The sequence below is a fragment of the Anomaloglossus baeobatrachus genome, chromosome 12, assembly GCF_048569485.1.
Source record: "Anomaloglossus baeobatrachus isolate aAnoBae1 chromosome 12, aAnoBae1.hap1, whole genome shotgun sequence".
Lineage (NCBI taxonomy): Eukaryota > Metazoa > Chordata > Amphibia > Anura > Aromobatidae > Anomaloglossus > Anomaloglossus baeobatrachus.
In genome coordinates, this window is record NC_134364.1 from 24,651,302 (window position 1) to 24,677,977 (window position 26,676).

Here is a 26,676-nt window from a genome sequence, read left to right on the forward strand (position 1 = left end):
GCGCTCCTCTGGATGGCAGTATGTATGAAGCATTGTTGGTGGGTACCATCCTCTGGATGGCAGTAATTATGGGGCATTGTTTGTGGGTGCACTCCTCTGGATGGCAGTATGTATGGAGCATTGTTGGTGGGTACCATCCTCTGGATGGCAGTAATTATGGGGCATTGTTGGTGGGTGCACTCCTCTGGATGGCAATAATTATGGGGCATTGTTGGTGGGTGCACTCCTATGGATGGCAGTAATTATGGGGCATTGTTGGTGGGTGCACTCCTATGGATGGCAGTAATTATGGGGCATTGTTGGTGGGTGCACTCCTCTGGATGGCAGTAATTATGGGGCATTGTTGGTGGGTGCGCTCCTCTGGATGGCAGTATGTATGGAGCATTGTTGGTGGGTACCATCCTCTGGATGGCAGTAATTATGGGGCATTGTTTGTGGGTGCACTCCTCTAGATGGCAGTAATTATGGGGCATTGTTGGTGGGTACACTCTTCTGGATGGCAGTATGTATGGTGCATTGTTTGTGGGTGCACTCCTCTGGATGGCAGTATGTATGGGGCATTGTTTGTGGGTGCACTCCTCTGGATGGCAGTATGTATGGGGCATTGTTGGTGGGTGCACTCCTCTGGATGGCAGTAATTATGGGACATTGTTTGTGGGTGCACTCCTCTGGATGGCAGTAATTATGGGACATTGTTTGTGGGTGCACTCCTCTGGATGGCAGTAATTATGGGGCATTGTTGGTGGGTGCAATCCTCTGGCACCATTTCTGGGCACCTTCTAACAGACCCGGCTTATGGGGGCACTTGGATTGACATTCTTTATAGGATACTCCTTTATTTGGCAGGATTTACAGGGGCACTCCTCTGGCACTATTTGTCGGGGCTTCTTCATGGTCAGGATTTATGGGCTTCAGTAGAGGAACATGCTCGTGCTCTCTATGGTTTAGGAGGATTTGCTCATGGTCTGATGGGTCTTTAGTAATGAACGACTGAGACCATTATGTAATGACAGGGTCTCTCCACTGACAGAAGCCAGATGCCCCACAATAAACTCAATGCTTGGAAGCGAGATCCCCTACAAGGCGAGTCAGGTCGAGGAGACATAAATTCTGGGTTGTGGAGAAGCGAAGGACTCCTGCATATAGACTATAACCACTGCTATATATAGAGAGATATACAGCGGAAACTACGCCCCACCCCAGAGACGGGGGTCTTGTGCCTGTCAATAGAAATTATACACATTAACTTCAGGACATATCTCCAGAATCATTGATTATCATTGCATGGGGCAAAGATTTGAGCAACTCATCTGCTGTGTGCTCCTGAGCCCCCTCCATACATGTGGACCTCAATGCAGATGCACTGGTACGTCCACTTGTGTTGAGAGATTAAAGGAAACGTGAAGACCACCCCGGTGCATGGGCCATTTGAGCATACAGATGGAGAGAGGAGTCCACTACTAACAATGTTCTCCTATGAGAACGTGCCTCCACACTGGCAGACCTCAACAGTCATCGCATTACATGGATGGCCCCAGTGTGATGCTACAGGCACAAGCCTGGCCGGCTGCACCGTCCCTGGATTCCCATCTAGTAATGGAGAAGTTAGAAGTTCCCAAGGTTGGGAAGTGCCATTACTTTATGATCAGACATCGAAAAAAATATGATCAAATGGATAAACAAATAATATCCAACATGTATCCTTAGGAGAGGTAGAAACTTGTAAATCTGTGGGAGTCCAACCATCAATGTTCCAAAATGGGCTTCTGAGATGCGTATTTGGAATCGAGTGCTGCATTCGGCTATCTCTGTCAGTCTACAGGAAATTAATGGAGTGGTGGTGCTCACGGCCGGGGGCGATTGGGCCAGTGCTGGAGAGGAGACAGCCAACACCTCTGGTTATTTCAGCCGAATGTGTGTCCTCAGATTCAGTTGCAATATATTGCGGTGCAGAGACCCGCTGGCTCCCTGCACCACAATACAGACCTCCGGCCAATCAGAGGCTGGCAGCTGACATTGGCATGCCCATCCTAGCAGCACAAGGCAGTTAAATGATACATGGCCGCTAGCAGGCACAATGGAGTCAGCTGCCAGCCTCTGCAGCGGCTATGGAAGAGGATGCTACATATCATGGGAGTGAGGGAAAGTAAGAAGAATATTTTTTTTTTAAATGGGGGATGGGGGACATGAGTACAGGATGGAGACATTATTACTGAAAGGGGTCAAGCATGGGGACATTATTACTGGAAGGGGTCAAGCATGGGAACATTATTAGTTGAAGGGGTCCAGGATGGGGATATTATTACTGGAAGGGGTCCAGGATGGGGATATTATTACTGGAAGGGGTCCAGGATGGAGATATTATTACTGGAAGGGGTCCAGGATGGGAACATTATAACTGGAAGGGGTCCAGGATGGGAACATTATAACTGGAAGGGGTCCAGGATGGGAACATTATAACTGGAAGGGGTCCAGGATAAGGATATTATTACTGGAAGGGGTCCAGGATAAGGATATTATTACTGGAAGGGGTCCAGGATAGGGATATTATTACTGGAAGGGGTCCAGGATGGGGACATTATTACTGGAAGGGGTCCAGCATGGGGACATTATTACTGGAAGGGGTCCAGGATGGGGACATTATTACTGGAAGGGGTCCAGGATGGGGACATTATTACTGGAAGGGGTCCAGGATGGGGGATATTATTGCAGAAATTGGATCAGGATGGGAAACAGTTATACAAGAAGATGCCCAGGATGGGGACATTATTACTGGAATGGGTCCAGGATGGGGACATTATTACAGGAAGGCGTTCAAGATGGGGGATATTATTGCAGAAATTGGATCAGGATGGGGGATACTATTACAGAAAGAGGATCAGGATAGGGGACATTTATACAGGAAGATTCCCAGCATGGGAATATTATTACTAGAAAGGGAACCAGGATGGGGGATATTCTTACAGGAAGGGGCCTAGGATGGGGACATTATTACAGAATGGGATCACAATTGAGGACATTATTACACGGGGGGAGAACATGTATAATAAAATTTAGAGTGCTATAAGGGTCCATACATCTGACCAACCCAGGATGGGGCTCAGGTCCAAATTTTGCACCAGGGCCCATCAGATTCCGTTACGCCACTGCGGCCTGCCGTTAGTGTCTGCTGTTTTAAAGATGCTGTCGGCAAATGCGGTCATGGAGGTTTGTGGAACGCTACAACTTGGCGTTTCGGACACATTTAATAGGATGTTTAAGGACAGTTCTATTATTTTTTTTCAATCTGTCAGACTTCACATGTAGCTGCCTATTAATTTCTCAAACAAAAAAGTCACGTGGAGGAGAACACAGTCGCAGAACCACAGAAGCAAAATTTGGTCATTACAGCAAGTAAAAAGCTACAGATGGTGGCATCTGGGTGAGGTTGGGGTTAACCATAGCCGCTATCTTGTTACACGGGGAGCGGGTCGGTTACATTGGGCTCCGGGCACTGTATGGTGACCATAGCATCTTCTTATCCGCGATGCCCTTATTGTAATGTACTCTGTATCTACGCAACCGTGAGCCCGGGATGACGACTCCGCTGATGACTCACGCTCTACCTCTTGCAGCAGAAAACAGTGACAGCTGCTCAAGATACAGGAAAGAAATGGAGGAAACGGGATTCTCATTTTTGCACATTTGTTGAACACAACTCGGAGCTGCAGATTTATGGAGAGCTGACACAAATCAGACCTGTGTCGGCTGTGACACCAGCATCTGGGATTTAGGTTATTCCACGTGACAATGACACTAGACTAAGGGAAAAAGGGGCTAATCCCAAAATAACCTATGATTTATCTAAAGCTCCTTACCAATCTCAACACCTTCTGCCCATTACCCCATATAATCCTGCAACCACAGGAGTAAGGGGATCATCAATGTTCAAGGGGCTGAGCAGCAGGATCTCATCAAATATGGCCGCCAAAAGCCAAGGATGTTTAAAGGTGACATGAAGACAACCCGCGTCCATGTCCTATGTGGACATCTCTGCCTACAACCTTCTCTAGAGCGGCTCCTGTATGGTGGGCTCAAGTAGTCCTAGTAAATTTATCTGTAATACTACAAGAAAAATCCTGGCCGGCTGCAGAAGTCCCATGCAAAATCAGCGGTTGAAAAAAAGCAGTACCCAGGGACTTCAAAGGGATGGTCCCTAATGAAACTACCCTTTATTAACACAGTAGAAAAAGCAGATTCTCTTCCGATTCGGGAACAGTTTTTGTTTTCCCTCTGTGCTTCTCGGTTCCAAATTTGGGTCTCCTTCAAATAAAGATGCAAATGTCCCCTTTAAGCCACTGGGTGTTTACCAGAGAACTTCTCTGTGGGCGTTGCAATGTTTCGATTGGTCAGTCAGCCAGAGGAGGAAAAGTAAAAACACCCACAGAGAAGTTCCCTGGTAAACGCTCAGTTGCTTAAAGGGTAAATGTGCATGTTATTTCGTGGGACATAACTTTGTAACAGACAGGCACAGACAAAAAAGAAAAATTGTTCCTGAATCAGTGAACCGGCAGTAGTTGGAGAATGTACTCAGTTCAAACTGAAAAAATCCAGTGAAACATCCCCTTTAAGAAAGGCTGTGCCTCTGGGCAATCCACTGACATCCTTGTACACTACAGGCGGCCTCTGGTGCTCTTTGACACTTTGCAAAACATAAAAATGCAAATATTACTAAGCAAATTTCATAAAACAATAGTGGGGAAACGAGGTTCAGGGGTGCGCTCATCCGCTGGCCTGGCTGTCTTTAGAAAGACCACATAGGGAAGGAGTACAGGCATTCAGTGGGATGAGCCATGGTCTGTGAGCAGAACACTACACAGACAACACAGGGTGAAGGTACCATAATCTGGTAACACCTTATTGGGCTCCCAACAGACAACAAGACAACAGCCTATAGTATATTCCTAACATGAATGCGAGATGGTGCAAGTGACAAAGTCATAACCTTCCACTGACTCACCTAGTACTAGAACCTCAGTGACTTCAGGGCATCCATGGCCACTACCCCAGCCAGTAGCACTCTGCTTTTGGTGGGCACCAACTGAGAGGAGATAGCAGCCAAGCACAGTGAGGTATGTGTCACGATAGGTATGGTGAAATACCGACGAAAAGGAAGAGGAGGAAAAAGGGAAACCCTATCTCTAGGGAAGGGGGGAGATGGTGACCCCTGAAAAACTCTTCCGCTGGTCCCTGGCTTCCCTCACCACCCTACGTAGGTTCCGCACCTATGCGCCGACCAGGATACCTAGACCCTAGCTGACCCTGAACTAGGCCCTAGGTAATGATTGGGCGGGATGAGCACTAGTCAACCCCACTAAGTCCTAAAAAACACGCAGGGAAAACAAAGAGGGGAAAGCAAACAAACAAACAACTTATCTCCAAGATGACTTTGGGAGAATAACAGCAAAAATACAACATGTTTGCAGAAGATTACAAGCCGACTGCTTGCAATCTGGACTGTACAGAAAACTATATCAGCAGCAACAAACAAGGGGTAATGCAGGTATATAAAGACACAGGGAGGGGATAAGGATTGGTAGCTGAAATTTAAAGATCTCCACAGGGTTCTAAAAGGGAAAGAGTGAACCCTATCAAAGAACATAGAATTCCATTCACACTACAGAAGAAGGAATTGAATATCAAGTAGCATTTTGTGCAGCCAAACGCAGCGACCTTCTACAGCCAGACACCATAAGGTTGTCTGTCATCCATGACAGTATGTGGCCAGGTGACCAAATAGTCCCAACCTGAGTTATCCAAATACATTTGTGGACTCAGTGTTGAGTAGTGGAGCAGCTCTGTAATCCACCAGCTGGAACCATGGTCCCTAGGCTGCAGTCCTGTGGAATCACCAGTGACAGAGCAGGCCCTTTTTTATATCCCTCAGCTCCCATTTCAGGGCATTGTGTCCCACAGGATTGGGGGAAGATAATCATGGCTGTCCTTTCATTTTTCACTAATTTGATTGTCTTCCAGATGATGCAGACTAGTACTCCGCAGGAGGCTGATGCAATCCATGATCAGCAGGCATTCCACAAGTTGGCATACAAAAAAGGGAACCGGATAGTCGCACATTAAACAATGGCACATGTCCCTTGATTCACCAAAGAAAGGAACAATATCTCTGGCATAACTAAGAATAGTTCACTCGCCACACAAGTGGCCAGATATTCCTTAATGACACTGAGTCGTCACAAATAGAAAAATTCTGAATAACCTTTCGACATGTAAAAAATAACCTTATATTTCATAATAAGGAAATGGAAATTTCAGAAAGAGAAGTCAATAGCTGTATCTCCCCACCCAATTAATAAAATCGACTGCTCCTTTTCTCTCAGTGTGCACACGGCTTTGCTTTTTCTTTTTTTTGTCTAGCAGTATTTTGTGCTCCAGAGCTGCTGTTCCTATTAGGATGACGAATAGTATGAGGAAGGGACTTCCACATGACAGCCCACATGCAGCGGGAGTAAGAAAGCTAAATACTTTCTTGTAGTGGGAAGGAAGAAGTAGAAAAAGAGAACAAAAAAAAAAATCCATGTATTGTGATTCATTCATTCACATGTAATACAACATTTCACCAGTAGTGGCTGCTCCAGGGAAAATGTACATCCAAAGACCCTTCCGTTGGCGATCACTGCTGATCGCTCACTTTCCAGGGGTCTTTTATTAGCACCCTCAGAGGTAACAAGGAGCAACTGCAAACACAGCCCTGCGGCCCCTGACCAAGATTCCCTAAGAGAATTAAAGAGAAAGAAGCTGCCAAATAAAGGAAGCCCCTGAATGCGGCCGGCTGGGGGTCCGGGTTGCCCAGGTCACGGATCGGATGGCTGCATTCATTCAGTGCGCTGGCCTTTGAGTGTTGGGAAATCTCTGACACAGCTGTTTTCCTATAAAGAATCTATAATTGAATGATTTCATTCTGGATGAGGAGCAGATGGTCGCAGAGGATTAGATTATAACATTCGAGTACATTTAAAAATGATCCAGCCAATAAGCCGTACCTAGAAAGATGTCCTCCGCAGCCCGCCTCAGCGTCACCTCGGATAAGGCTCCTTTCAGACTGCGCTTTTTCCTTCTGTTATACGCAGAAGTCCGGAAAATACTAAAGGAGGCAAAAACGGACGGTGTCTGCTGAATAGGGATCAATGGAGGCGAGAACGGCCGGTGTCTGCTGAATAGGGATCTATGGAGGCAAGAACGGCCGGTGTCTGCTGAATAGGGATCTATGGAGGCGAGAACGGCCGGTGTCTGCTGAATAGGGATCTATGGAGGCGAGAACGGCCGGTGTCTGCTGAATAGGGATCAATGGAGGCGAGAACGGCCGGTGTCTGCTGAATAGGGATCAATGGAGGCGAGAACGGCCGGTGTCTGCTGAATAGGGATCAATGGAGGCGAGAACGGCCGGTGTCTGCTGAATAGGGATCAATGGAGGCGAGAACGGCCGGTGTCTGCTGAATAGGGATCTATGGAGGCGAGAACGGCCGGTGTCTGCTGAATAGGGATCTATGGAGGCGAGAACGGCTGGTGTCTGCTGAATAGGGATCTATGGAGGCGAGAACGGCCGCTGTCTGCTGAATAGGGATCTATGGAGGCGAGAACGGCCGCTGCCTGCTGAATAGGGATCTATGGAGGCGAGAACGGCCGCTACCTGCTGAATAGGGATCTATGAAGGCGAGAACAGCTGCTGTCTGCTGAATAGGGATCTATGGAGGCGAGAACGGCCGCTGTCTGCTGAATAGGGATCTGTAGAGGCGAGAACGGCCGGTGTCTGCTGAATAGGGATCTGTGGAGGCGAGAATGGCTGCTGTCTGCAGAATAGGGATCAATGGAGGTGAGAACGGCTACTGAGTGCAGAATAGGGATCTACGGAAGCGAGAACAGCTGCTGTCTCAGGAATATGGATCTATGGAGGCTTTGCTGTATGAACCTTTCCCTGTGGTGGTGATAACGGATACAAAGTGCAGGGTGAAAAGAGCCTTAGTGAGGTCCAGACACTGGGGACGCCTCACCTCCAGAGCTGCACTCACTGTGTACATACATTACATTATTAATCCTGAGTCACATGATAAGTAATGTAATGTATGTACACAGTGACAGCACCAGCAGAATAGTGAGTGCAGCTCTGGAGTATAATACAGGAGGTAACTCAGGATCAGTAATGTATGTACACAGTGTCTGCACCAGCAGAGTAGTGAGTGCAGCTATGAGGTATAATAGAAAAAGAAAAGCAATGTAATTGTGATAGCCTTTTGGCCAAATATGACAGGTTACAGAACCAAGATATATGAACTGTCATTCATACCTTGCAGTTTTGAGGTTGCTTTATACTAAAATGCGGGATGGATAGACAGATAAGATAGAGGGATAGATAGATAGATGGAGAGATAGATGGAGAGATAGATAGATAGAGGGATAGATAGATAGAGGGATAGATAGATAGAGGGATAGATAGATAGAGGGATAGATAGATAGAGGGATAGATAGATAGAGGGATAGATAGATAGATGGAGAGATAGATGGAGAGATAGATAGATAGAGGGATAGATAGATAGAGGGATAGATAGAGGGATAGATAGATGGAGAGATAGATAGATAGAGGGATAGATAGATAGATAGAGGGATAGATAGATAGATAGATAGATAGATAGATAGAGGGATAGATAGATGGAGAGATAGAGGGATAGATAGATGGATAGACAGAGGGATAGACAGGGATAGATAGATGGAGAGATAGAGGGATAGACAGAGGGATAGATAGATGGAGAGATAGAGGGATAGATAGATGGAGAGATAGAGGGATAGACAGAGGGATAGATAGATAGATAGATAGAGGGATAGATAGAGGGATAGATAGATGGAGAGATAGAGGGATAGATAGATAGAGGGATAGATAGAGGGATAGATAGAGGGATAGATAGAGGGATAGATAGATAGAGGGATAGATGATCGCTGACATAGGCCGTCCTCAGTAATGTACATGCATACACATACTTGTGGCTTTGGGGGTTGGACGGTTCTGTTTATCGCCATCATAAATTAAATGCAATGACACCACACGGTTGCCGTGACAACAGTACTGAAATAGCTTACGGAGGACGCTGTATAAGGTGCGGGGAACGCACGGGTCCATGGAGACAGACATTGCATTAATGCCGGCTGTCATTTTACGTGTTCGGTTACATTTGCGCGCCTCTTCACGTACACCTCGCTTCAATATTAGGAGAATACAGGCTTTTCTGCAGCTATGGACTTATCGCAGAATATTTATTTTTATCCTGAAAGCAGCAATTTGCCCAATCTGTGCTCCCCGAAGCCGCACAGAGGCAGCATTGTATTTATGAATGGCATTAGGAGAGAAAAATCTATAAAGAACGCGGTTATTTTGGTGAGAGCGATGGCCGGGTGGCTTTATCCCCCTCTCCTCACTCCGGGCCGCACAATGGCCGCCTCTGTGCTCCCGATGACTTTGTGCTGAAATCGAGGGGGCGGATTGTGTTTGTTTTTCTTTTAAATGGTGCCTTAATGTAAGGTGTAAACAGAAATTACCTTGTAGTAATCAATCATTATAGTAAAATATAATTGTGCCCGGGGAGCAGCGGATGATGGACGACACCGGGCACAGCACCGACTATATCATCAACCGGGGAGAAATCAGTGCAATCTGGTGCGTCCCCTCCCAAAAATACACCAAAAGTGTCCACAGTCAGTGTCTGGTATAGGATGGAGCAGAGCTGTAATACTGCGCTCAGCCTGCGACGGGGAGGGGCGCTACTCCTGGAAAATACCTTCATGACCACTATAGAGGGTGTAGAGAGGATACAGTGTATTATAGAGGGTGTAGAGAGGATACAGTGTATTATAGAGGGTGGAGAGAGGATACAGTGTATTATAGAGGGTGTAGAGAGGATACAGTGTATTATAGAGGGTGGAGAGAGGATACAGTGTATTATAGAGGGTGCAGAGAGGATACGGTGTATTATAGAGGGTGTAGAGAGGATACGGTGTATTATAGAGGGTGTAGAGAGGATACGGTGTATTATAGAGGGTGTAGAGAGGATACGGTGTATTATAGAGGGTGTAGAGAGGATACGGTGTATTATAGAGGGTGTAGAGAGGATACGGTGTATTATAGAGGGTGTAGAGAGGATACGGTGTATTATAGAAGGTGTAGAGAGGATACAGTGTATTATAGAGGGTGTAGAGAGGATACAGTGTATTATAGAGGGTGTAGAGAGGATACGGTGTATTATAGAGGGTGTAGAGGATACAGTGTATTATAGAGGGTGTAGAGAGGACACGGTGTATTATAGAGGGTGTAGAGAGGATACGGTGTATTATAGAGGGTGTAGAGAGGATACGGTGTATTATAGAGGGTGTAGAGAGGATACGGTGTATTATAGAGGGTGTAGAGAGGATACGGTGTATTATAGAGGGTGTAGAGAGGATACGGTGTATTATAGAGGGTGTAGAGAGGATACGGTGTATTATAGAAGGTGTAGAGAGGATACAGTGTATTATAGAGGGTGTAGAGAGGATACAGTGTATTATAGAGGGTGTAGAGAGGATACGGTGTATTATAGAGGGTGTAGAGGATACAGTGTATTATAGAGGGTGTAGAGAGGACACGGTGTATTATAGAGGGTGTAGAGAGGATACAGTGTATTATAGAGGGTGTAGAGAGGATACGGTGTATTATAGAGGGTGTAGAGAGGATACTGTGTATTATAGAGGGTGTAGAGAGGATACAGTGTATTATAGAGGGTGTAGAGAGGATACGGTGTATTATAGAGGGTGTAGAGAGGATACGGTGTATTATAGAGGGTGTAGAGAGGATACAGTGTATTATAGAGGGTGTAGAGAGGATACGGTGTATTATAGAGGGTGTAGAGAGGATACGGTGTATTATAGAGGGTGTAGAGAGGATACGGTGTATTATAGAGGGTGTAGAGAGGATACGGTGTATTATAGAGGGTGTAGAGAAGATGCGGTGAATTATAGAGGGTGTAGAGAGGATACAGTGTATTATAGAGGGTGTAGAGAGGATACTGTGTATTATAGAGGGTGTAGAGAGGATACAGTGTATTATAGAGGGTGTAGAGAGGATACGGTGTATTATAGAGGGTGTAGAGAGGATACGGTGTATTATAGAGGGTGTAGAGAGGATACGGTGTATTATAGAGGGTGTAGAGAGGATACGGTGTATTATAGAGGGTGTAGAGAGGATACGGTGTATTATAGAGGGTGTAGAGAAGATGCGGTGAATTATAGAGGGTGTAGAGAGGATACAGTGTATTATAGAGGGTGTAGAGAGGATACTGTGTATTATAGAGGGTGGAGAGAGGATACAGTGTATTATAGAGGGTGTAGAGAGGATACAGTGTATTATAGAGGGTGGAGAGAGGATACAGTGTATTATAGAGGGTGTAGAGAGGATACGGTGTATTATAGAGGGTGTAGAGAGGATACGGTGTATTATAGAGGGTGTAGAGAGGATACGGTGTATTATAGAGGGTGTAGAGAGGATACGGTGTATTATAGAGGGTGTAGAGAGGATACGGTGTATTATAGAGGGTGTAGAGAGGATACGGTGTATTATAGAGGGTGTAGAGAGGATACGGTGTATTATAGAGGGTGTAGAGAGGATGCAGTGTATTATAGAGGGTGTAGAGAGGATACTGTGTATTATAGAGTGTGTAGAGAGGATACTGTGTATTATAGAGTGTGTAGAGAGGATACTGTGTATTATAGAGGGTGTAGAGAGGATACTGTGTATTATAGAGGGTGTAGAGAGGATACAGTGTATTATAGAGGGTGTAGAGAGGATACTGTGTATTATAGAGGGTGTAGGGAGGAACCAGCGTATTATCGAGGGTGTAGAGAGGATACAGTGTATTATAGAGGGTGTAGAGAGGATACGGTGTATTATAGAGGGTGTAGAGAGGATACAGTGTATTATAGAGGGTGTAGAGAGGATACAGTGTATTATAGAGGGTGTAGAGAGGATACAGTGTATTATAGAGGGTGTAGAGAGGATACTGTGTATTATAGAGTGTGTAGAGAGGATACTGTGTATTATAGAGGGTGTAGAGAGGATACGGTGTATTATAGAGGGTGTAGAGAGAATACAACACATATTAGAAAGTATGTAAAAGAAAAATGAATGATAGAAGAGGTAGAAAAACTACAACACATTATAGATGTGATAAAGTATTCTATAAAGTATAATAAATATACAATGCGATATAGAAGGTAATTAATACAAAGTAGGATAAATTGTTAAAGCCAGAATATAATGTATTATGGAAGGTTTTACACTATATGGAATTATAGCCAATCGTACGTCATCGCTACAATGTATAGGATTTATATCCGATCGTACAGCATTGCTACAATGTATAGGATTTCTATCCGATCGTACGGCATCGCTACAATGTATAGGATTTATATCCGATAGTATGACATCGCTACAATGTATAGGATTTATATCCGATAGTATGACATCGCTACAATGTATAGGATTTATATCCGATAGTATGACATCGCTACAATGTATAGGATTTATATCCGATAGTACGACATTGCTATAATGTATAGGATTTATATCCGATAGTACGACATTGCTATAATGTATAGGATTTATATCCGATAGTATGACATCGCTACAATGTATAGGATTTATATCCGATAGTACGACATCGCTACAATGTATAGGATTTATATCCGATAGTACAGCATCGCTACAATGTATAGGATTTATATTAGATATCACGGCATCGTTACAATGTATAGGATTTATATTAGATATCACGGCATCGCTACAATGTATAGGATTTATAACCGATAGTACGACATCGCTACAATGTATAGGATTTATATTAGATATCACGGCATCGCTACAATGTATAGGATTTATATTAGATATCACGGCATCGCTACAATGTATAGGATTTATATCCGATAGTACGACATCGCTACAATGTATAGGATTTATATTAGATATCACGGCATCGTTACAATGTAGCCTACAAGTGTAGAAGTGACACGGAATCACACGTACAATGTAAGAGACACAAAGGCAGAAATGACACAATGTGTGACACGGAGTGGTCCGCTGCATGGTACAATGACAGAGGACAATGTGGTGTGAGGACGAGGGGCAATCACAGGCTGGGTCCCCGGCATCTTACCTCTCAGCCGGGCGGGCTTTGTGGATGGTCTCCAGCCCCTGTGTGCAGCTCTGTAGGAAGCAGAAGAGAAGCTGTGTGCGAGGAGCAGAAGCCCAGATACACAGAAATCTCCACCCATCGCTTTACTCAGTCGTCAGGAAATTAATGATCACCCACTTCCTCTACATTGCGAAGGGGCTACTCGCATCTCACATCTGCCGGCCTCCCTTGTTGCACACAAGCCCTGCGGTGGCTTCCAGCCATTCGCACCGGATCATACAGTCGTAGCCGCCATCGATCTATCATCTGGTCATGGGAAATGGGATATTTTTGTGCAGTTGGCATTTTGCATAGGACTGCAGCATAGTTTACGCAGGAAAAAGAGAAATTATGTCTAGTATTTTTGGACTGGCTTATATAAAATATCTATGTGCCTATAGGGATCGGTCCGAATATAGCCAACAATCAGCCGGTCTATAGGCGCCTTCTCTTCCCGTTCCCATTCTGCGCACATAAAGAAAGCGATTTTTCTATAGACCCCGCAACACACATCCGTTTTTTTTGTACGTGTGCGGTACGTATTTGCATGTACCGGAGACACGTACACACGGAGACCCATGTTATTCAATGGTAGATGGCACACGTGTGGCAAGTACGTGTGTGCGCTTTTCTACACGGACGACATATCCGTTTTTGTCCGGCAGCACGCAGGCTCGGACCCGCTTTAGTCTATGGGTCCGTGCCTGCACGGAGCGCACACGGAGTATGTCCGTGTTCAGCACGTATCGTCCGTGTCCGTTTTTCATCACAAAATCTGAAACACTTGTTACCAATCAGGTCAATTGATGGCAAACAACAACACCAGGATCTCATGATGAATGATTAACAACGTTAATTGGGTAAGAATACGGATCTTAAAAAACGGACAGCACACGGACAGCACACGTACGTATTTTATGTCAATACGGACATTCCACACGGACACACGGCTCGCATACGCCATCACACGGATGCCATACGTACCGGAGAAACGCCCCAAAAATACAGAACATGGACCCGGAAAACGGACCGTGTCATACGGACGTTTTTTTGCGGAAGTGTGTCTTAGGCCATAGGGAGAATACTTACACGCATGTATCTGGGGCTAAAAAACTATTTTTGGATTTGGATTTCATTAACAATGTGGCACCGTTCAGCTCTTACAAGCTCTTTGTTTCCCCGCACATTGCTGGCTGCAGAATGAGATTTGTGAGAAACGTTCAGTGAGTCTAACTCTCTTATCTGTCTTTTACTGAGCTCCTCCCATCTGACTAAGGACCACAAAGTTCAGCTCAACTTTGATGTGGTCTACGGTGATAAATCAGCACCGAGGAATTCTGGAAAAGGCAGACAAATGGTTACAAAAACTGTCAGGAGCTCACTGATGGATTCTCAGACAACTCATTCTGCAGTCAGCTATGTCTATAGAAGGCAAAAAAATACTTTAGCCCTCCACACAATAAAAGGCCGCAAATGTGCCAATAATGCTTAATAATCGACAAAATAAAAGGGGAGGAGAGGAAAATAAATAGATGTCACACCCACATAGAGGGGAGGAAATAATGAGGTCACACCCACATAGAGGGGAGGAAATAATGAGGTCACACCCACATAGAGGGGAGGAAATAATGAGGTCCTACCCACATAGAGGGGAGGAAATAATGAGGTCCTACCCACATAGAGGGGAGGAAATAATGAGGTCCTACCCACATAGAGGGGAGGAAAATATATATTGTGGTCACACCCACATAGAGGGGAGAAAAATGGGGTCACATCAATATAGAGGGGAGGAAAATGGGGTGACATCCACATAGAGGGGAGGAAATAATGAGGTCACACCCACATAGAGGGGAGGAAAATAATGAGGTCCTACCCACATAGAGGGGAGGAAAATAATGAGGTCCTACCCACATAGAGGGGAGGAAAATAAATAATGGGACACACACACATAGAGGGGAGAAAAATGGGGTCACGCCCACATAGAGGGAGGGGGAATAAATAATGCGGTCACACCCACAAAGGGGTGGAAAATAAATAATGTGTCACACCCACATAGAGGAGAGGAAAATGTATACTGTGCTCACACCCACAGAGGGGAGAAAAATGGGGTCACACCCACATAGAGGGGAGAAAAATAAATACTGTGGTCACACCCACATAGAGGGGAGGAAACTATATACTGTGGTCACACCCACATAGAGGGGAGGAAACTATATACTGTGGTCACACCCACATAGAGGGGAGGAAACTATATACTGTGGTCACACCCACATAGAGGGGAGGAAACTATATACTGTGGTCACACCCACATAGAGGGGAGGAAACTATATACTGTGGTCACACCCACATAGAGGGGAGGAAACTATATACTGTGGTCACACCCACATAGAGGGGAGGAAACTATATACTGTGGTCACACCCACATAGAGGGGAGGAAACTATATACTGTGGTCACACCCACATAGAGGGGAGGAAACTATATACTGTGGTCACACCCACATAGAGGGGAGGAAACTATATACTGTGGTCACACCCACATAGAGGGGAGGAAACTATATACTGTGGTCACACCCACATAGAGGGGAGGAAACTATATACTGTGGTCACACCCACATAGAGGGGAGAAAAATGGGGTCACACCAACATAGAGGGGAGGAAAATGGGGTCAGACCCACATAGAGGGGAGAAAAATGGGGTCACACCCACAAAGGGCAGAAAAATATATATTGTGGTCACACCCACATAGAGGCGAGAAAAATAAATAATGGGACACACACAGATAGAGGGGAGAAAAATGGGGTCACATCCACATAGAGGGGAGAAAAATAAATACTGTGGTTACACCCACAAAGAGGGGAGGAAAATAATAAGGGGGGAGAAAAATAAATAATGGGGGGGGGGTCACACCCACATAGAGGGGAGGAAAATATATACTGTGGTCACACCCACATAGAGGGGAGAAAAATGGGGTCACACCCACATAGAGGGGAGAAAAATGGGGTCACACCCACATAGAGGGGAAGAACATAAATACTGTGGTCACACCCACATAGAGGGGAGAAAAATAAATACTGTGGTCACACCCACATAGAGGGGAGGACAATATATAATGGGATCACACTTACAAAGGGGGGAGGAAAATAAATAATGGGGTCACATCCACATAGTATGTCGCAAAAGTAAATTGCCATCTGTTTCTTTTTATTCCCAACAGTCTATACGCAGTGGTATCAGCCATGGAATGGAATAAAACTCAATTTAATTTCCCCCATTGGGCCCCACTCGTCTGATACTTGCCCATTACAGACCACAACTAGCCACATAGAGTTGTCCACAAAAACATGTCTGTCTTCTTCCAAAAAAAGAAAGCGCCGCCCCTTTCTTCAGCTCTGCACCATTCTTTTCATTTTTGCTGAGCTGCAATACCACGCCCAACCAGAAGACAGGCGGTGGCGTGTTTTCTTTGTTTGGAAGGCGACAGCCAAGTTTTTCAAATATTGGACGACCCTTTATAGATAACTTAATGAATCTGGGAAATGTGGATACATCAATGTTTTTCATGTTTTGTTTTTTAAACCTATTTTATTCTCCTCACGAAAAATTCGAATAACACCATCCAAAATATGTCCAGACAACTAATGGCTTCCCACTAACAAAATGTTTCTTTTTAGAGCCCTCAACCACAATGAAAAGCCTTATACACCCTCCATACCCATCGGGCTGCTTTCCTAGTAGTTGGGTTCAGCACGTGCTTCCTGACTACAAATGGCGCCAGTGGTCCAATACAGAGTTTTATTTCGTGCTCCATTGTCTTGTACCCCAGGATTGTTGTTATGGTGAAACCCCCCACACCTGTTTGACTTAAAGGGAATCCGTCAGTAGGAACAACCATCTTAAGCCGTCTATATGGACATGTAGGTCATAGAAAGGTGAATAAAATGATACCTTGATATCTGCGATACGATGTTGTATCCCAGAGGAATCCACATTTTTCTTATTATGTAAATGAGCTGTTAAGATCTATGGGCGGACACCTATCATAACAGCTCATTTACATATTAAGAAAAACATGGATTTCTCTGGAATAAAACATCGGATCATCGATATCAAGGTGTCATTTTATTCATCATTTTATGACTTTCGTGCTCGCATGCATGGTTTAGGATGGATGAGCCTACTGACAGGTGCCCTTTATGCTGTCCATACACATTAGGTGGCTTCAGTTGATCGTTCAGCACAGCCGTCTTTCCTATACACAGGGGCTCTGTCTAGGTCGAGATCTCCTGTGTTTTCTATGAGAAAGCTGCCGACTGAGACGTCTGAGAACAATTTGATCGGCGGTCCAAAATCGAACGTGCCTGATTGACATCTCCCATGACCATCAGTTGGATGGCACCCCCTTACACATCAGACGACTGGCGGAATCTGTCGATATTGGCGGTATCGGCCGACACTCGTTTCATGTGTATGGAGGGCCTATAGGCTATGTGCCCACGTGTGCGCTCTGCACCGCAGCGTACAAGGTCCGCTTCAGAGCGCAGCTGAAAAGCTCCGCTCTGAAGCGCCTGGTGCCTGCAGAATTCGTGCGCTCTGAATGCTGCCTCTCCCTATAGACAGCATGCAAAGCGCACGAAAGAAGTGACATGGATGTCACGTCTTAGAACGCAGCGATTTGGCAGCAGCCGAATCGCTGCGTTCTAATACGCCACGTGGGCATGGGTTAGGCACAATCTTCATAGATTGTGCTGGGGACGCAGGACGCATGCAGTTACGCTGTGGTGCAGATCACAGCGTAACTGCATGAAAATATGCTACGTGGGCACAGAGCCTTACGATCAGTTCTTCTTGCAAATCACCCCATATCTAGTGCCAATTTTGCACATAAGAGTTTGGCTGCGACACCCCAGACTGAGATGAGGTTTCCCGGACTCTTTACGAATAATGGTTGTGAATGGGATTGCTTTACTACAAGGATTTTGCTTTTTTTTTTTTTTATTGTGCAATTAAAGTCACTATAGCGGAAATGCAGGTAGAACAATGTAAATCTGCCCAAGGCTGGTTTCACACTTGTGTTGTGCAGCATCCATCGCATTGCGTTGTGTGACGGATGTAACGGATGCGTTGCATATAGTGGCACAACTGAAGTGACGGATCCTGCAAAACAACGGAATCCGTTGTAGCTTTTTTTCCACCAATTTACTAAATTGAGCATGCGCAGTTGTGTAAAAACGGATACGTTACAGGAATCCGTCAAATGACGGATTCCGACGGATTCCACCACCATAGGCTTCCATTATAAAAATGACGGACACAGACGGAATCCAGCACATTGCGTTTTTTTGACACTCTGGGAAGCGCAGAAAAACGCTACATGCTGCGTTCTTTCCGTCCGGCGGATGCAACGCAGCGTCGGCCAGCGGATGCAACACAGGACCATCAGTCGTAATGCGTCGTCCATACAAGTCTATGGGAATATCATAACAAATTTCCAGAATACCATACTAGTCATATACCCGGCGTCCCTGAGTATCCAGGGATCACACAGGTGGCACAAACTCCTAATTAATTCCAAGACAGGAGAAACACGAGTTTTTGCAGTGCAAACAATACATAATTTATTTAGTGAATATGGTGACAAAGGCTTGAAAGAGTTAAAATGAACACTAAAAGCCGGATCAAAAAATTAGATTTTACATGTACCGAATATAGTAGGTCCAATACATCCATAAGAAATGTCCCTCTGTTTACAACATAAAGGTATACAAAACCATATTCATATATAATCCAGAGGGAACATTAGTATACCCAAATCAGTAATGGCTGTATCAGGGCCAATGGCAGGCAAGAGGGCATAAGGTCAGATGGATGGGTCCAGTACACCCCCAGGAAATGCCCCTCTGTTCACAAAGTATCGGTAAAAGTGCACAAAAACATGTTCACATATAATACAGAGGGAACATTATTATACTCAAATAAAGAGTGGATGTACCGGAACCCATGACAATTGCAGGAGCATGCAGTTAGATCATTCAATCATTAGCATTCCTAGTAAGTCCAGGGTTTTGGCGAGCGCAATGCAGGAAATATCCAGCCACAACTCACACCCCTTATCTGCCAGGCCCACGTCCGATAACAAGTGTGGTAGTGAAGATTTGGATCCGGGAAAGAGGCCCCAAATAGCCCAACGTACGTTTCGATGAAGGTATTCAATCTTCTTCAGGGGATGGGATGCCATGAGGTACGTAGCGAGATGCTGGTTTTTAAATGGTGGCGGTGTCTTTCCGATCCCGGAAGTCACGTAGTGGCGCATGCGCAGATCCGCCCGCGAAGTCTCGCGTGATGCACCGCCGTCACATCATCCCGCGCATGCGCGGGAGCGGGGACGCGTCACCATAGCTCCCGCGCATGCGCCCGACACCAGACGGCGGTGACAATCACGGAGACACAGGCAGGGGGACCCGGACATGCGCGCATGAGGACCGGGAAAGGAAGGAGGGTACATACATCAAAACATTATATTACAGGCCACCAATGACAAAGTTTTCCAGAGGGGTCCATAATAACATCATTAGGTGGATAAGGTGCCTATATGGAAAAAAACAAATAAAACCAGCATTAAAAGATGGGACCATAAGAACAGTTAAAAAGGGGGTTAAAAGTCATATTAACAATGACAAGAATTGCAGTAAGGCAAAAGGTGGTCACTCGGAAAATATCAAAACCCACCAAAATAAGAGAATTTTACACCTAGTTTTTTATTTATAACGGTGTTATAGAAAGGAAGCGTAACTGATGGACTCATTAAGTCCCTGGGGGGCCATAGTATCAAGAGTAAGAATCCATTTCACTTCACATTGTGCCAAGCGCTTTTTAAGATCACCACCCCTGATCCCCCCATTTATCATATCAATACCTCTGACTTTCAACTGGGAAGGGTCACAGGAGTGGTGAGTCCTAAAATGCCTTGGCAAGGTTTTCAGAAGTGTATCATCAGTTACCGTCCTGGCTGCGGAAATGTCCCTCACATGTTCTCTAACCCTGATGCGGAGCTCACGTGAGGTGAGCCCCACATATATCAGGGGACAGGTGCAGGTTGCGAAATACACCACGTGTGTAGAACCACACGTGATGTATTGCCGGATATTATAATTTTTCCTGCCATCTGAGGAACAGAACTGTGTACTACGGAGGACATTGCCGCAGGCCAGGCAATGCCCACAGGGGAAACATCCTTGCAATGGACCCCGTGAACCGAAGATGTTGGGTGTAGGGGGGACATAATGACTTCGTACCAAAAAATCTTTCAGATTTTTAGCACGTCTAGATGTCATTAATGGCCGATCAGTGAGGTTCTGTGCCAGCACCGGATCGGTTAGTAACACCGGCCAGTGTTTCCTCATGATGTCCCGCATAGTATCCCATTTTTCATTATAAGTCCCTATGAACCTTACTGAAGGATCAAAGGAGTCCTGTTTCTTGGGGACGTGGGCAAGTAATTGTGCTCTAGGGGTCTTCTTGGCCCTGTTGTACCCAAATTTGATGTTCCTATTGCTGTAACCCCCATCAGAGAAACGGGCCCTGAGATCGGATGACTGAATTTCAAATTTACTGTCAGAAGAGCATATCCGCCTCATTCTCAGAAATTGTCCGGTGGGGATGGCACGAATAGTAGATGGATTATGGGCAGATTAAGCGTGTAGCAACGCGTTGACGGACGTCTTCTTGCGAAAAACGTCCGTCTGGATTGACCCCCTGTCGTCAACCGTTATTTCGACGTCCAGGAAGTCAATCACGCGAGTGCTACACTTATATGTAAGTTTGATGTTAAACTTATTTCTATTCAACTGCCCCATGAACCGATCAAGCTGCTCCGCCGGGCCCTGCCACACAAAAAGAATATCATCAATAAAACGATACCAGCACTGCACATGGGCCGATGCCCCCACGCCTCCGTCACCAAAAACCAGCCTCTCCCAATATCCAAGGAAGAGGCAGGCGTACGAAGGCGCGCAGGCCGCACCCATGGCAGTGCCGCGTCGCTGTAAATAAAATTAATCTTTAAAAACAAAAAAGTTGTGTGTCAGGACGAAGCGGAGCAGCTCCAAAATCAGTTCACCCATTTCATCATCCCGACCAGACATCTCCAAGAAAAAGCGGACTGCTCTTAGCCCATCCTCGTGTGCAATACAGGTGTATAGGCCTTCCACGTCTGCGGTGACGAAATCTGAAAGATTTTTTGGTACGAAGTCATTATGTCCCCCCTACACCCAACATCTTCGGTTCACGGGGTCCATTGCAAGGATGTTTCCCCTGTGGGCATTGCCTGGCCTGCGGCAATGTCCTCCGTAGTACACAGTTCTGTTCCTCAGATGGCAGGAAAAATTATAATATCCGGCAATACATCACGTGTGGTTCTACACACGTGGTGTATTTCGCAACCTGCACCTGTCCCCTGATATATGTGGGGCTCACCTCACGTGAGCTCCGCATCAGGGTTAGAGAACATGTGAGGGACATTTCCGCAGCCAGGACGGTAACTGATGATACACTTCTGAAAACCTTGCCAAGGCATTTTAGGACTCACCACTCCTGTGACCCTTCCCAGTTGAAAGTCAGAGGTATTGATATGATAAATGGGGGGATCAGGGGTGGTGATCTTAAAAAGCGCTTGGCACAATGTGAAGTGAAATGGATTCTTACTCTTGATACTATGGCCCCCCAGGGACTTAATGAGTCCATCAGTTACGCTTCCTTTCTATAACACCGTTATAAATAAAAAACTAGGTGTAAAATTCTCTTATTTTGGTGGGTTTTGATATTTTCCGAGTGACCACCTTTTGCCTTACTGCAATTCTTGTCATTGTTAATATGACTTTTAACCCCCTTTTTAACTGTTCTTATGGTCCCATCTTTTAATGCTGGTTTTATTTGGTTTTTTCCATATAGGCACCTTATCCACCTAATGATGTTATTATGGACCCCTCTGGAAAACTTTGTCATCGGTGGCCTGTAATATAATGTTTTGATGTATGTACCCTCCTTCCTTTCCCGGTCCTCATGCGCGCATGTCCGGGTCCCCCTGCCTGTGTCTCCGTGATTGTCACCGCCGTCTGATGTCGGGCGCATGCGCGGGAGCTATGGTGACGCGTCCCCGCTCCCGCGCATGCGCGGGATGATGTGACGGCGGTGCATCACGCGAGACTTCGTGGGCGGATCTGCGCATGCGCCACTACGTGACTTCCGGGATCGGAAAGACACCGCCACCATTTAAAAACCAGCATCTCGCTACGTACCTCATGGCATCCCATCCCCTGAAGAAGATTGAATACCTTCATCGAAACGTACGTTGGGCTATTTGGGGCCTCTTTCCCGGATCCAAATCTTCACTACCACACTTGTTATCGGACGTGGGCCTGGCAGATAAGGGGTGTGAGTTGTGGCTGGATATTTCCTGCATTGCGCTCGCCAAAACCCTGGACTTACTAGGAATGCTAATGATTGAATGATCTAACTGCATGCTCCTGCAATTGTCATGGGTTCCGGTACATCCACTCTTTATTTGAGTATAATAATGTTCCCTCTGTATTATATGTGAACATGTTTTTGTGCACTTTTACCGATACTTTGTGAACAGAGGGACATTTCCTGGGGGTGTACTGGACCCATCCATCTGACCTTATGCCCTCTTGCCTGCCATTGGCCCTGATACAGCCATTACTGATTTGGGTATACTAATGTTCCCTCTGGATTATATATGAATATGGTTTTGTATACCTTTATGTTGTAAACAGAGGGACATTTCTTATGGATGTATTGGACCTACTATATTCGGTACATGTAAAATCTAATTTTTTGATCCGGCTTTTAGTGTTCATTTTAACTCTTTCAAGCCTTTGTCACCATATTCACTAAATAAATTATGTATTGTTTGCACTGCAAAAACTCGTGTTTCTCCTGTCTTGGAAGTCTATGGGAAGCAGCGCAATTTGTTAACGGATTGCACTGTTTTCCAAAACGGCGGATAGCGACTGAAGAAAAAACCGCAAGTGTGAAAGTACCCTTATACGAAAATTTGTGCCAAAGAATACAAACTAACGGTGATTTGTGCCCCGGCGCTGAGGGTCTGGGGCAGTGGGCAGAGGACGCCCGTGTACTCACCTCCTCAGGGACGTCCTGCCGTGGCAAGCAGACTCATTTTCTTTGCTGATATTCCTCTCCCTTTTTCCCCCCTCCAAATGCCATCTGCTCTGTGCAATGGGTGTTCCTGATTTGAACACATGCATGATTAAGAAGCACACAGCCCACATCATCTGCTTGGAAATGGGATTTTTTTTTTTTTTTTGTCCTTAGATTAGAAAGCTGCATTCGGTGATTAAACCCTTGCAGAACAATGAATGGCTGGCACCAGGCAGCTATTGTCCTGGCTGCAGAAATAGAGCATTTATGCCAAGCGGAGAGCACGAGGAGGGGGGAGACAAAGGCGATTATACGGCCTAAACCCTGGACTTAACGCCTCGGCTGACACATATCTCATTCATGCCCTGGCTGGAATTAATCTGATCATAGATAAAACCCAACAATCCGGCCGTAAGTGACGACCGCGTGAATATTGCTAGGTCTATGAGGCTAAAATAAGCATCCAATAAACCCAACCACTAATGATGAGTGGGCACTACCATGCTCGGGTGCTCGGTACTCGTAACTAGTGATGAGCGGGCACTACCATGCTCAGGTGCTCAGTACCCATAACTAGTGATGAGCGAGCACTACCATGCTCGGGTGCTCAGTACCCATACCTAGTGATGAGCGGGCACTACCATGCTCAGGTGCTCAGTACCCATAACTAGTGATGAGCGAGCACTACCATGCTCGGGTGCTCAGTACTGGTAACTAGTGATGAGCGGGCACTACCATGCTCAGGTGCTCAGTACCCATAACTAGTGATGAGCGAGCACTACCATGCTCGGGTGCTCAGTACCCATAACTAGTGATGAGCGGGCACTACCATGCTCAGGTGCTCAGTACCCATAACTAGTGATGAGCGGGCACTACCATGCTCAGGTGCTCAGTACCCATAACTAGTGATGAGCGAGCACTACCATGTTCGGGTGCTCGGTACTGGTAACTAGTGATGAGCGGGCACTACCATGCTCGGGTGCTCAGTACTCGTAACTAGTGATGAGCGGGCACTACCATGCTCGGGTGCTCAGTACTCGTAACTAGTGATGAGCGGGCACTACCATGCTCAGGTGCTCAGTACTCGTAACTAGTGATGAGCAGGCACTACCATGCTCGGGTGCTCAGTACTGGTAACTAGTGATGAGCGGGCACTACCATGCTCAGGTGCTCAGTACTCGTAACTAGTGATGAGCAGGCACTACCATGCTCAGGTGCTCAGTACTCGTAACTAGTGATGAGCAGGCACTACCATGCTCGGGTGCTCAGTACTGGTAACTAGTGATGAGCGGGCACTACCATGCTCAGGTGCTCAGTACTCGTAACTAGTGATGAGTGAGCACTATCATGCTCGGGTGCTCAGTACTAGAAACTAGTGATGAGCGGGCACTACCATGCTCAGGTGCTCAGTACTCGTAACTAGTGATGAGTAAGCACTATCATGCTCGGGTGCTCAGTACTCGTAACTAGTGATGAGCAGGCACTACCATGCTCGGGTGCTCTGTACTCGTAACTAGTGATGAGCGGGCAACTACCATGCTCGGGTGCTCAGTACTGGTAACTAGTGATGAGCGGGCACTACCATGCTCGGGTGCTCAGTACTGGTAACTAGTGATGAGCGGGCACTATCATGCTCGGGTGCTCAGTACTGGTAACTAGTGATGAGCGGGCACTATCATGCTCGGGTGCTCAGTACTGGTAACTAGTGATGAGCAGGCACTACCATGCTCGGGTGCTCAGTACTCGTAACTAGTGATGAGTGGGCACTACCATGCTCAGGTGCTCAGTACTCGTAACTAGTGATGAGTGGGCACTACCATGCTCAGGTGCTCAGTACTCGTAACTAGTGATGAACGGGCACTACCATGCTCAGGTGCTCAGTACTGGTAACTAGTGATGAGCAGGCACTACCATGCTCGGGTGCTCAGTACTGGTAACTAGTGATGAGCGGGCACTACCATGCTCAGGTGCTCAGTACTGGTAACTAGTGATGAGCGGGCACTACCATGCTCAGGTGCTCAGTACTCGTAACTAGTGATGAGCAGGCACTACCATGCTCGGGTGCTCAGTACTGGTAACTAGTGATGAGCGGGCACTACCATGCTCAGGTGCTCAGTACTCGTAACTAGTGATGAGTGAGCGCTATCATGCTCGGGTGCTCAGTACTCGTAATTAGTGATGAGCGGGCACTACCATGCTCAGGTGCTCAGTACCCATAACTAGTGATGAGCGAGCACTACCATGCTCGGGTGCTCAGTACCCATACCTAGTGATGAGCGAGCACTACCATGCTCGGGTGCTCAGTACCCATACCTAGTGATGAGCGAGCACTACCATGCTCGGGTGCTCAGTACTGGTAACTAGTGATGAGCGGGCACTACCATGCTCGGGTGCTCAGTACTCGTAACTAGTGATGAGTGGGCACTACCATGCTCAGGAGCTCAGTACTCGTAACTAGTGATGAGTGGGCACTACCATGCTCAGGAGCTCAGTACTCGTAACTAGTGATGAGCGGGCACTACCATGCTCGGGTGCTCAGTACTCGTAACTAGTGATGAGCGGGCACTACCATGCATTATTTAATTGTCACTCCCATCTTTGTAAATGGATGTTGTTGGATTGTGCTTCTTAATACAAGAATACAAGAAATTTTGCAATTTAATTTGTTTAGCTGTTCTTAAGAGATTGATACTTTTGTTTACAGCTGGTTGCTTTGGAGGCCGACCACCGCTGCTGGTCACAACATGTACAGGGCTTACAAGCTCTTGTATATCCAGTTTGTAAGCACTGTTTTGAAGCTGACCAGGATCCCTGGAGCTCGGTTACCTCCCAATACCGGCTAGTGTCAGCGCAGTGTTTACATGCTAGATAGCAGAGGTGGTCAGTCTCCTAGGCAACAAGCTGGAAAGAAAAAAAACAACTAAAATGTTAATATCCCAAAAACGGTTGCAAATTTTAACAAGCAACAAATTGCCAAAGTGCACAACAATACCTGACTATGAAGATGGGAATAACCCTGTAAGGAGGGTATTGTGATATTAGCATCGAAGAGCACTGCTATTTGCACATGTTATTGCACGTATGATAGTATTTGTGGGTAGCAGAGTTCCTGCATACAAGAATGCTACAGACTAGTGAGTATTCGGCAGTCTCTACTCGTTTCTGAGCACTTCTGGGACAAGATGTACGAGAAATCCTCCTACACATCTCACCGCCTGTAAGACCTGAGATTGGGGAAGAGACGCACTCCATCCGA

At 46.0% G+C, this 26,676-nt stretch overlaps 1 protein-coding gene across 4 annotated transcripts in view; it reads right to left on the bottom strand.

The window, feature by feature from the left end:
• The window catches only part of GNG2 (G protein subunit gamma 2), an 86,795-nt gene that overhangs the window by 51,903 nt on the left and 8,216 nt on the right, over positions 1-26,676 (bottom strand). Inside the window, exon 1 of one of the 4 annotated variants that reach the window (XM_075329635.1) lies at positions 23,403-23,477. The exons of 1 other annotated variant lie outside the window; for it this stretch is intronic. Coding sequence is in view for 1 of the 3 variants with exons in the window: in XM_075329633.1 (XP_075185748.1) it covers positions 13,227-13,344 (118 nt within the window). In the remaining 2 variants the exon portion in view is untranslated. Of the gene's footprint in view, positions 1-13,226; positions 13,433-23,402; positions 23,478-26,676 lie in introns of those variants that run through there. 2 more of the 4 variants (XM_075329633.1, XM_075329634.1) reach the window with 2 other exon arrangements.